Source organism: Callithrix jacchus, chromosome 15, assembly GCF_049354715.1.
Source record: "Callithrix jacchus isolate 240 chromosome 15, calJac240_pri, whole genome shotgun sequence".
Lineage (NCBI taxonomy): Eukaryota > Metazoa > Chordata > Mammalia > Primates > Cebidae > Callithrix > Callithrix jacchus.
Genome location: NC_133516.1, coordinates 54,674,557 through 54,686,570, shown reverse-complemented (window position 1 = coordinate 54,686,570; position 12,014 = coordinate 54,674,557). Strand labels below are relative to the sequence as shown.

The 12,014-nt window shown below is 44.2% G+C and overlaps 1 protein-coding gene across 4 annotated transcripts in view; it reads right to left on the bottom strand.

The window, feature by feature from the left end:
- Positions 1-10,470, bottom strand: part of GXYLT2 (glucoside xylosyltransferase 2) — a 96,207-nt gene extending 85,737 nt beyond the window's left edge. For all 4 annotated transcript variants that reach the window (XR_008476770.2, XM_002758582.6, XM_054245871.2 and 1 more), the window contains exon 1: positions 10,013-10,470. Coding sequence is in view for 3 of the 4 variants with exons in the window: in XM_002758582.6 (XP_002758628.1) it covers positions 10,013-10,287 (275 nt within the window). In the remaining variant the exon portion in view is untranslated. The remainder of the gene's footprint in view (positions 1-10,012) is intronic.
- Between the last annotated feature and the right edge of the window lie 1,544 nt (positions 10,471-12,014).

Below are 12,014 nucleotides of genomic sequence, written 5' to 3'. Positions count from 1 at the left end.
TTATTTCTCCATCTCCTTCTTCTTTCCAAATTAACATGTTATTGAGATTTTAAAATATGAATCGGCAGTGCTAGTTTGAAGTAAATGGCTGTTGACATACGAGGGAAAAGAATTACATGAGGATTACATATTCTGCAAAGGGGCATTTCTCATTTCCTGAAAAAGAACATAAAGGACTTTGAAACTTAGAGGGAGGAAACAAAGAAAAATGGTCTCCCCAACTAATTTCCAGCTTCTTAAGCCTCAGGCCATCGAGGGATTTTTAATTTTTATGGTAATTATAGACTTTAAGTTATTTAGTGCATATACAAGTAGTGCATACATCATAGAAAATTTTCAACTGCTACTGGCAAATGTGGGGGGGTGCTCAATTCCAATTTCATAACTACTGTTACAATTTTGGTATACTGGCTGGGCACAGTGGCTCATGCCTGTAATTCCAGCACTTTGGGAAGCCGATATGGATCCCCTGAGGTCAAGAGTTCGAGATCAGCCTGGCCAACATGGTGAAACCCCATCTCTACTGAAAATACAAAAATTATCTGGGCGCCTGTAAACCTGTAATCCCAGATATTTGGGAGACTGGGGTAGGAGAATCACCTGAGTCCAGGAGGTGGAGGTTTGCAGTAAGCCCAGACCGTGCCACTGCGTTCCAGCCTGGGCAACAGAGTGAGACTCTGTCTAAAAAAAAAAAAAAAAAAAAAAAAAACAAAAACAAAAACAAAATTAGCCGGGCATGGTGGCAAGTGCTGTAATCCCAGCTACTGGGGAGGCTGAGGCAGGAGAATTGCTTGAACCTGGGAGGTGGGGATTGCAGTGAGCCATTACACTCGAGCCTGGGCAACAAGAGCGAAACCTTGCCTCAAAAAAAATCTTTTTTGGTATACTGTCTTCCAGAATTATACCCAATATATGTGGGTGTGTGTATATAAATATGTAAATATATAAAAACTTTTAAACTTGAAGTAGGATCATTTTCATAACTTGTTTTTTTCTTACAAAATTTGAACAATTACAAAAAACTAGAGAGGTTCTAGAAAGCTACTGAATGGTTCAAACTGTGAGATTTGTTCTCAGGTACAGCACGGTGGTTAGCAGTTTTCCTCTAGAAGCACATGAACTTGCCTCAAATTCTACGCCTGCCACTTGGCTGTCCTATCTCGGGCAAGTGCTTTAACCACCTTTAGCTCTCAGTTTCCTCATCTGTAAAATGGCCATACTGATGATAATGGACATCTGCTTTGGATTCTGGGGTTTCTTATTGGCATCCGTTTTTAGGACTTTCTGGTAAAAGCACCTTAATTTTATTTTGGAGACACCACTCTTTTTCTGTTCTCAGTCTGTGAGGCTTGGAGGGGTTGAATCAGCTGCTCCTCATCCCACCAGCTGTAGGCACATACCACATGTAGCCATCAGTGATTGGATACACATGTGATCCAAGTGAAGCCAACGTAGGCCACCCTGGGACTTTAGCTGGATGGAATTTTCCCCTTAGGAGATATAGAGGAGGAGGCTGCATGCCCAGACCTATCGGGAATTCTTACATGGAGAAAACTTACCTGAATGAGTACCACGAGACTGAGATTGGTGTATCATTTATTATATATAGAAGCTGAGTCGCCGTTTCAAGTCATACCTACCCCCACAGAAAAAGGCTGCTTGAATCTGCATCTTTTAAAAAATACATAAAACTGAAATAGAGATTGGGGGAGGGGGTCTCACTATGTTGCCTAGGTTGGTCTCTAACTCTGGGTTCAAGAGATCCTCCTGCCTCAGCCTCCCAAAGTGCTGGGATTACAGGCATGAGTCACCAGGCCCACCCTTGAATCTGCATCTTAACCCTTGCTAACACTTGCCAGGAGTTTCTGGTGTGGCATGTTCAGTGTCAGCATTTTACCTGCATTGTCTCCTTTTGTCACTGAACTTATCTCTGAGAAAGCCACAATTTGCTGAGGACTGACTTATTCAAAGTCACACAGGTCTTTGTTAGTCACCCAGTTAGCTGGGTCTAGTTATGGCTCAGTTACTAACAATGCAATGATGGATAATAATAGCACTCAGAACAGCGAATCATTTGGTGACTCCCATGAGCTAACCCTGTGCTAGGTGTTTTGTGTACATTATTATTTCACCTCTTGGATCTCAGTTTTCTCACTCATAAAAGGGAGTCACATTTTGGATTATGCATTCTCTTCTGTTTTGTGTAAAGCTTGGATTCTAAATTATACATATGAGATTACAGTTTCTCATGTTGCTAAAAGAGATAGGGAATCACTTAAAAGTCACTTGAAATATATCAGGGTTCTCTTTGCTGGCACAAAATCAGCAACTCCCAATAAAGGTACATGTCAAAAAGCTTATTTTTCCAGGAGGAGTTTTCAGAACTTCTTAATCTGAAATATATCAGAATATTTAAGGGAAATGTAAAATGAATTCTGTCTTCAACAGAAGTCTCTTATTTTCTTTTTATTATTTGTAAATTGTGCTAAAATACATATAACATAATACTCTGTTTTTTTTGTTTTTTTACATTGAATTATAAATGAAGAGAAGTATTCCTAAAGAAAATCTGTTCTCAAATTCTCTTCCAAAGACTCTCACTTGTGAGTTTTAAAAGGCACAGTGTCAATATGGCCAGTATTTACTGATTTAGTAAAGGTGCTAAAAGCAGGTGCTATATTCAAATTAGTTAGGACTCTTTGCTAGTAAGAAACAAATGCAAGTCAAATTAGATTAAGAAAAAAGGGAGCTGATTACATCACGGAATCTAGAAAAGCTTGAGACAGCACAGCCAGTGAAAGGCAAGAAGCTGGCCTTGGAACAACATTGGGAACTGACCTGCGAGCCCACCTGACCCCACCCCACCCCATCTGGGTTGCTCTGCATCACCTCTCATCTCTCCATATCATCTTGGTTCCCATGAACACCCATTGCAGAACAGCCGTCTCCACTGGCATAAATACAGCTGCAATCCCTAAGTTGCATAGTGTACAGCTTCAGCCACTAGAAACAGTTTGCCCTTATGTTGTTTCCTTAGGTCTCTGTTGTGCCAAACCCCTATTAACCTCAGTGGGGAAGGCACCAGGTTCAAGAGCTGAAGAAGACACCCAGAGCTAGGAAATGAGACCTGGGGTTTTACTGGGGGCTTCCATACAGGGGAGAGAGTTCAGTGGCAGCGGGCTGGGCAGGAGGACCGCCTTATATACAGCCCGGTGGTGGTGGGTTGTATAGGCCAGTTGGGAGGGCTGGGCAGAAGAACCGCAACTGTTTGCAAAAGGTGTGCAGTTTATATATTATAGCGTTATCACTTACCACCCTCCCCTCAACGACCTCCACCTGGCAACCTTCATGCAAACCCAAACTCAAGGCCTCAATCCCCTGTACAGCCCATGTTCCATGGGAAAGGACGGGGGCTCAGATGTTCCTCATAGAACATAAGAATGAATCACTGGGTTGGCTGCTCCACGATTCCCTAGGTTGGAACACACGTTCAGGTGTGTCTGCCTCGTAGGATCATTCTACAGGTATGCTCAAGCTATCACTATCTGGTACATTTACCATATAGCCTGTGATCCCAGTTTTTAAAAATCCTTAAGAAAAGCTCTAATTTCACTCAGGAAGTTACCTCTGGTAAGTTACGCACAGCATTTGATAAGGTCAAGTGCACACAATGGCTGCTCCAGAGTGGTGGATGCTCACTTCCTGGGTGCCCCCCCAACTATTCCACTTTCTCTCCATCAATAGTTCCAAGATTTTTATTTAAAAGAACCACCTGGTTCAGCTAAAATCATTTTGGATGTAATTATGGAACCCTCAACTTCAACACAGGGCCCAAGAAACGTTAGACCTTAGGATGCCTTGATTCCGGGACCCAGTGGTGTCCTCAAGGACCCATATCTTCTTTCTTTTTCTACTGTTCAAACAGAGGGCTTTATCCTAAAGGGGATTCCTTTATGATCATGGTGGCAGCTGGGGCTATTTATTTCCTTGGTTGTATCTAGAAGATGGAGTCTTTTGTTTAATAATGTAAAATAAGTTCTTTCCTTCTGGCTGACTGGGCCAGTTTGGGTCAGATGACACAACTGTGAACCAATAGCTGTTGGCAGAGAAATGAATGGATTGACGGGCTTAGTCCTGGATACAAGAAGCTCACACTATGAAAGGGATGGATCATCATGGTGGTCTCAGACACTACCTTGAGGTGACCTAGTGAGACACTATCTCACTGTGCCCTCCAGTGACTGAATTCCCATCATACTAAGAATACATTTCAGTATCCTAGTGTGGCCTTTGAGCTCTTGCTTGATCTCAACCCCATTTAGTTTTCTAAAAACTCTCCTACCGGTCCTCCTTTTATTACAAATAATAAAAAATAATAAAATCTATTTAAAAGGAGAAACGTCCCTCTCTATTAACAGTGTTACTTTTTTTTTTTTCTTTTGAGATGGAGTCTTGCTCTGTTGCCCAGGCTGAAGTGCAGTGGTGCAATCTCAGTTTACTGCAATCTCTGCCTCCCAGGTTCAAGTGATTCTCCTGCCTCAGCCTCCCAAGTAGCTGGGACTACAGGCGCCCACCAACACACCCAGCTAATTTTTGTATTTTTAGTAGAGACGGGGTTTCACCATGTTGGCCAGGATTGTCTTGATCGCTTGACCTCATGATCTGCCCGCCTCGGCCTCCCAAAGTGCTGGGATCATAGGTGTGAGCCACTGTGCCTGGCCTTAATGGTGTTACTATTAAAGACCCTTACTATTCTTCTAAAGGCTATAAGACTATTTTGAATATTATTAGATAATAAGGAACTTAATACTATACGTAAAGTCATAGAATAGGGCTGGTACAGTCAGGTCCTGCACTCATTCATTAGTTCATTCAGCAAATATTTATTGAATATCTATCATGAGATCATCTCTGTTTTAGGAGTCAGTGAAACAGTGATTAAAGAGATCACTGTTAAGTGTACATGAGGGGCAGGAACAAATAAAATACAATATTCACACAGTGAGTGCTATGAAAAGCAAAGCACTAGGCAGGGTAAGGAAGAAGAGAGTGATGGAGAGGACCCTGTGTTCTTCAACAGCTAGAAGGACCCCTCTCAGAAGACATTTGAGTACAGTCCTGAAAGAAAAGTGGGAGTTGGCCATGCTAGGATGTGTGCAGACACTCCAGGGCAGAGAATGGATGCATACTTCAGCCCATACTGCTGAAGCAGGAATGGGCTTGGTGTATTTAAAGGTCAGTGTGGCTGAAGCCGAGCAAATGAATGGGGAGTGGCAAGAGAGGAGGCCAGAACACTAAATGGGGTTAAGATCAGGCAAGGGCTCAAAGGCCACACTGGGAAACTGAAATTTATTCTTAGTGGGATGGGAAGTCAGTCGCTGGAGGGCTTTAACCAGCAAATGGGTGGAACCCCATGTGGTCTACTTAGTAGATAATTTCAGCAGCTGTGAGGAAAATGGACTGTAGAGGGCGCTAGAGTGAAACCACACAAACCAGAGAGTAGGCACCTGTAGGTGTCCGGGCAGGGAATAATGGTGGTTAGGAGCTCAGTAAGTAACCACGGAGTAGAAATGGTGGAACCGGGCATGTACTTTTGAGACAGAACCAAGAGGGCTTACTGACTGAGTAGGTGTGGAGGGTGATCGAGGGGATTCATGGACCAATCAGCAAAAATGAATTGTGGATAGAATCAAGACTCACACTACATAATATCATAGATGGTACTCAAGATCCGGACACCATTAATGTGCTCTGGGGCTATCCGCTAATTATAGGATGGCCATAGATGAAGCCTTTTGCTATAGAACACCATCCCTTTTTAGTAAGACCTTTATTCAGGTTTGAATACTCTGAGAAAACTTATCTCAGACACTAAAGAGAACCGCAGGAAATTGTGTCTGTTGATGAGACACATGATTTCTTTCACTGGAACAGATGGGGCTGCTGCCAAGTGTAATGTATTTCTGTATTGTCTCCTTTCCCTCATCCCCAAATTCTGGGAGGGCAGCATCTCCATTCACCATTGTACCAAGAGTACCTGGCAGAGTAAATGTGAAATCACCTTTGCTGAATGACTGTGGAATAAAATGGCAGAGTAAAACTACAGGGCTTAGAGGTAGCTTAAGTCTCCCTCAGAAGCCATATTTTAAGAGAAACAGCAATATCCAGGCCAACACAGAAGAAAAAGAATTAAGTTCTGGAGAGGGTTGAGGTTGAGTAATCAGTAAGAGTCCTAGGATGGAGCCCATAAATGAGAAACAGTGATTTTGCAAGAGTTAGCACAAAGGGCCATGCAATCGCCATCGCTGGGATTTTGTTGCTAAACTTGATGATCTCATCACAGGATCATCAAATGCCTGAGCTGGAAGAGATCTCAGACAACTTTTGGATTTACTCATTTCACAGATGAAGAAAATAAGGTGAAATGGCTTTGGACTAGAATCCAGTTTGCTGGATTCCACATGCCAAATTCTTTTCTATATTGCACTGATTCGCAGTTAAACCTCCTTTTCCATATGTGGGCTCAAGGAGGAGTTTTCAGAAGCAACGTAGAGAGAGTCTTCTAATGTCTAAAATCTATTCCCAAGTACAATTCTCATCTTATGATGTAGTTCCATAAAAAAAAAAAAAAAGATCTCTCTTGATAAACCTTTCCTCTTATTCAGTGAAAATGAGGCAGCTCATCATGGTTCCCTTTTCGAAATGGCTGCTGGGAAGCTTAGAGTTAAATTTAACACTTAATCCTACTAACAAAAGTACTGTTTATTTTTTGACAAACAATATTTATTTACCCCTCTTCTTTATGACTTTTCATTTTTTATATCATTTAAATGGACTTATTGTATATGTGTCTTTTACTATGTGTCATCTCAAATTCTTTTTGGAAGTCAGCCAGCTATAAATCACCAATAAACCAAAATAAAAGGAAAATTTCATTTCTCTTGTGCACTGGGACTGCTGCTTCCAGTATGGTGTTCGTTTTCAAATCCTCCCCACCCTTGACAGAAAAGCTCAGACCTTACTTACCTTCTGGCTTTATATTTATAGAGAAGGAGGCCACCGCAGGACAGATTGCATACAAATGACTAGTTATAAAATTGCAGGGTCTGCCTACTAACGAGGCAAGTCCTTGGAAACTTCTGTGAAATGAAAACAAGATGTGGAAGGAGAGTGCTATGTTTCCTGCATTGACGTGGCAGAACTTCACTTACAGCAGCCCCCTAGGGGAGGTGAGGCAGCACCGGCTGTGGATGGTAAGCAGGTGGTGGACTGTGTCGCATCCAACTCCAGGCTCTCAGCTAACTACAACCGCAAGTCTGACCCTCCCCAGGCCAGAGAAATGAGATCACATAGCCTTCATCTCTTCTGGATTCTAGCCATGTCAAGAGATTAAAGCACTAGTTTTCTGAAAACACGAGGCTTTCTCTTCCTTCCCTAAATAAAATTCCTCCTAAACCACAAAAATTTAACCCAAGCAGAATTAGGAAAGCAATAAAGGAGCCCTAGTAGAGATCTTTCCTCCTGCTCCCTCACAACTTCAGAATCTTCTGCTGCCATTTCTGTTGAGGTAGCAAGAGAAAGATAAATAAGTCCCAGAAAATGTCAGCTGTTTATGCATTTGAGTCTGACACTTCCTGTGGCTTTTGTTTTTTATTCCTTCCCCCGTTTTAAAATGTTGTTCTTTATTCCTATGGTGTTGGCCATGATTTCCATGATAATCTAAGAGATATGTTCAAAAGAAAAATGGCTTCAAGTGTACGGCTGCTCCTGGAAATAGTCCTTCCCTAAAACATCCATTTGGATTCTGTTCATGATCTCCTCCTAGTCAGAGCCACTTTGTTCAGATAGAGACAAAAAGATGCTGTGACACTGTTCTCAACACATTGAAGAATCAGAGTTCCAAAAATCTATAGTGTTTCTTTAAAAAAACATCTCAGTAAAATTACGAATTGCAGGCAAGTCTATGGCATGACATCAGCATAACAGGTAAGTGCTCAACCAGAGCCCACACTGCCTGAATCTTTATCCTTCTCTACCAGGTTACCTGTGAACCTTGGACAAATTGCTAACCCTTGTGCAATACTTTCTTCATCTGAAAGTGGGGATCACATTGGTGCTTATTTGCAGAGCAGGTTCTCAAACTTTGTTATGCATGAGAAGCAATGGGAGGGACTTGTTAAAACACAGGTTGCTGATGCTAACCCCCAAAGCTCCTGATTCTGTAGGGCTGGGGTGGGGCCCAGGAATCTGCATTTCTAACAAGTTCCCAGATGATGCCTGTGCCACTGCTCTGAAGTCTACACTTTGAGAACGACTATCAAAGGGTTACGGTGTGGGCCACGCGCAGTGGCTTACACCTGTAATCCTAGCACTTTGGGAGGCTGAGGCAGGTGGATCATTTGGGCTTAGGAGTTCCTGGCCAATATGGTGAAACCCTGTCTCTTTACTAAAAATTAGCTAGGCACGGTGGCACACGCCTGTAATCCCAGCTACTTGGCAGGCTGAAGCATGAGAATCACTTGAACCCGGGAGGCTTGAACCTGGGAGACAGAGGTTGCAGCGAGCCAAGATCCAGCCACTGCACTCCAGCCTGGGCGACAGAGCGAGAATCTGTCTCAAAAAAAAGAAAAATCGGGGGTAGGGTGAGGTTATGGTGTGGATTATGCAGTTGTATATGTAAGTGTTAATGTTAACTGTGACTATTTTTATGCACTGCGGTTAGCACTGTCCCTGGCATTAGGTTAGGTACGTTAAGGGGTGACAGTTATTATATTATCTTACCAGTTATCCCATCAAACTTAGAAATCATATTAAATTTGCAGTTAAACCCTGATTAATCTATTATAAGAAATTCCAGTATAGAAGGGGGAAATCCTATTAATTTCCTAACAGAGATATCCTTAAAGACTGTATACATCCACAAAGGGCTGTAAAATGTTATAAGTACTTTAAAGTGATAGATTATTGGGAGCTTCCCCCCCACTAAAACTTGTCAGTACCCATCTGTACTGAGGCATAAGGCAAACAAAGCTGACACAGTTCCTTCTTGAGGTTTCCTGTCTTTTCTCTTGATTACAATAATAGTGCCAAAGAGATTTAGTCATTATGGTCAAAAAGGAATTTTTCAACTTTTTTCAGGTTGAAATTAAAGAGCCTGGCAAATGAGGACGTTGCAATGGAAGTTAGAAACAACAGTTTTGAAAAGCGCAGATGAAACAGACCCGCTACAAGACAAGGGGATGGTGGAAAACCCTCCACAACAAAGGAAATGAACGCAAATCCCTAACCTGCGGGCGTTCCAGCAACCCAAGGCCAAAGATAAAGCGTTCGGATGAAAAGCCTCCGCGTGTTAAGCTTTGTGTAGGGAAAGAGAGTATCAAACAGAAAGTCGAAGGTTAAGATGTTTTCCTTGTAGGACCCTTTGACCACACTTGAACCTGAAACAGCATGAAGATCAAGAAACCCCCACTCCGTCTTTTCTGTACCACTCATCAGTCCTTTCAAGGAGAAAACTTCTTTTTAATAAACTTAGGTCAAGTGTCTCTTCTGTTCTAAGCACGGGGGTACTCGAGGTTGAATGAGAGGCAGCCAGTCCTTGGTAAACATCTAACTTTTCCAACTCAATCAGATCTACGGTTTCGGTAAAATTCTCCAGTGAAACATGAGAATTAGATAAGCATTCTTGCATCGCGATGGCTTTTGAAAAATTAAACAAAGGGTGCATGTTTGCAAGAGTGCAAAAACACGCCTTGCCTTGACAGTTAAAAAATGTAACGTACAAAACCACTTTCCTTGACACTTCAAAATGTACGTGATTATCAGCACTGAGCTGTTAGGAGGAGTCCACCAAGGTGGGTCTTCATTTCAATCTGGCTAAGAAACATAAGTGGGCAGCCCGTGGGTGAAACTTGGAAGTCTGTCTCTCCGGCCCAAAGCCTCCCTTGGACTTGGCACTGGTGTATGGAGCGAGACACGGGTCCCCACATGGGATTCTGGGGTTGCCACGACTCACCTCGCCAACTTCTCCAGTCTTACAGCGCCCCGGCGTTCCGCTCGGGGACGCGGACGGAGGGGACGGCGCCTCCGAGCTCCGGGGCCGGCTCTGGGGAGGGCGCCCGGCCCCGGCCAGCGTGCGGGGACCCGCGCAGGGTGGCGCTGCGGGGCGGACGCGGGACGCGCGAGCGGCGCAGGGGGCTCAGCGCGGCCGGCGCGCAGGGACAGCAGCGCCAGCAGCAGCGCGGCCAGCGCGAGCAGGAGCAGCGCCGCCGCCTTGCTGCGGAGCTTCATGGTGAGGCACGGCGGCGGCGGCGGCGGCCCCCGGGCGGTTCGGCCCCTCTGCGCATCGCGGCGGCAGCGGCGGCGGTAGGACTAGTGCAGCAGCGCGCGGCTATCGCCTCCTCCGTCCGCCCGCTGGGTACTGGGGTCGTGGCGGCCGGCGGGCGCCCGGCGGCGGTGGCTGCGGCGAAGAAGGAGGAGCAGGAGGAGAGGAGGGGGAGGCGGTGCGAGCGGGGCTCCAGGAGGAGCAGCCTGCACCTACCGTACTGTGTGGAGTAGCCGCCCCTCCGCCCACCCGCCCGCCGCCAGGCGCTCGGGCTTCTGGTAGCGCAGACTCAAAACCACTTCATTCATTCATTCGTTCGTTCGTTTACCTCCCCATTCACCCACCCACCCATGCCATCCACTCGTCCCTCCGATTCTCGCATGCCGTAATTAACTTATTTGTTCATTTATTCCATATGTTTCCCCCTAATTTATTTTATCCACCTATCCATACATCCGTGCACTTATCCACACATCTTCTCAGGCAGGAACATGTCTGTCCTGTTTGCACAGTGCAGAGGTCTGCACGTGGTGGTGCTAATAAATACCTGTTGAATAAAATCTTGCTGCTTCTGTCTTGCCACGTCCCTTCTTTCTGGAGGAGGATATACTCAACAAGGCCACAAGCAGTAAAGCAAAGCAAGTAAAATTAGTAGTTGGGATTTCAGCCTCAAACACCAAAGTAGAACTTGGGACAGCTAGACTGGACCGAACAGATCCATGTAGCCTGAAGAAATTAGAGAATGAATTTCAAAGTCTGAATTTGAAATCTGACACTGTCACTTAACTGGCTTGGTGATCCTGAGGAAGCTGCACAACTTTCTTAAGCCTTAACTTCCTTATATGCAAAATGAGAATAACAATACTGCTCACCACAGAGGCATTTTGTGGGCATTAAATTAAATAATGCCTTCAAAGACACTAGCACAGTGCCTGGCTCACAGTAGGTGCCTAATAAAAGTTCTGTAATGATTAGTCCAATAAAACATAGCTTATCATATATACATTAACACACATTTTATTTTTTCTGGCACAGATTCGAGATAGAGTATAACTTCATGACACAATGTAAGAATGGCTTCCTTGGAGGCTTTAAGAGCTACAATCGCCAGATGAAGGTCATAATTTCCAGACTATTCTTCCAGGGCATCCCCAGTCACAAATCTGAAACATTAGGACACATCATCTATGACTCACGGTGAATTGACAGCCAGGACTCCATTAATCATTAACTCTCTTTTCAGCACACCATAGAACAAAGAACACTAGTTATAACAACAGCATCCCTGAGTTTCTTTTCTTTTCTTTCTTTTTTTTTTATTTGATTGCTCTATCGCCCAGGCTGGAGTGCAATGGCGCCATCTCGGCTCACTGCAACCTTTGGTGCCCCACTTCAAGCCATTTTCCTGCCTCAGCCTTCCAAGTAGCTGGGATTATAGATGCACACCACCACACCCAGTTAATTTTTGTAGAGATGGGGTTTCACCATGTTGGTCAGGCTGGTCTCGAACTGCTGACCTCAAGTGATCTGCCCACCTTGGCTTCCCAAAGTGCTGGGATTACAGGCGTGAGCCACTGTACCTGGCCTGTCCCTGAGTTTCTGCAAGATTCCATGTTGCTTTATAAATCATCTAAAATTCAGTTATATTCTAAATTATTCTCATATTAGCATTTTATTTTAGTTCCTTGAGAAC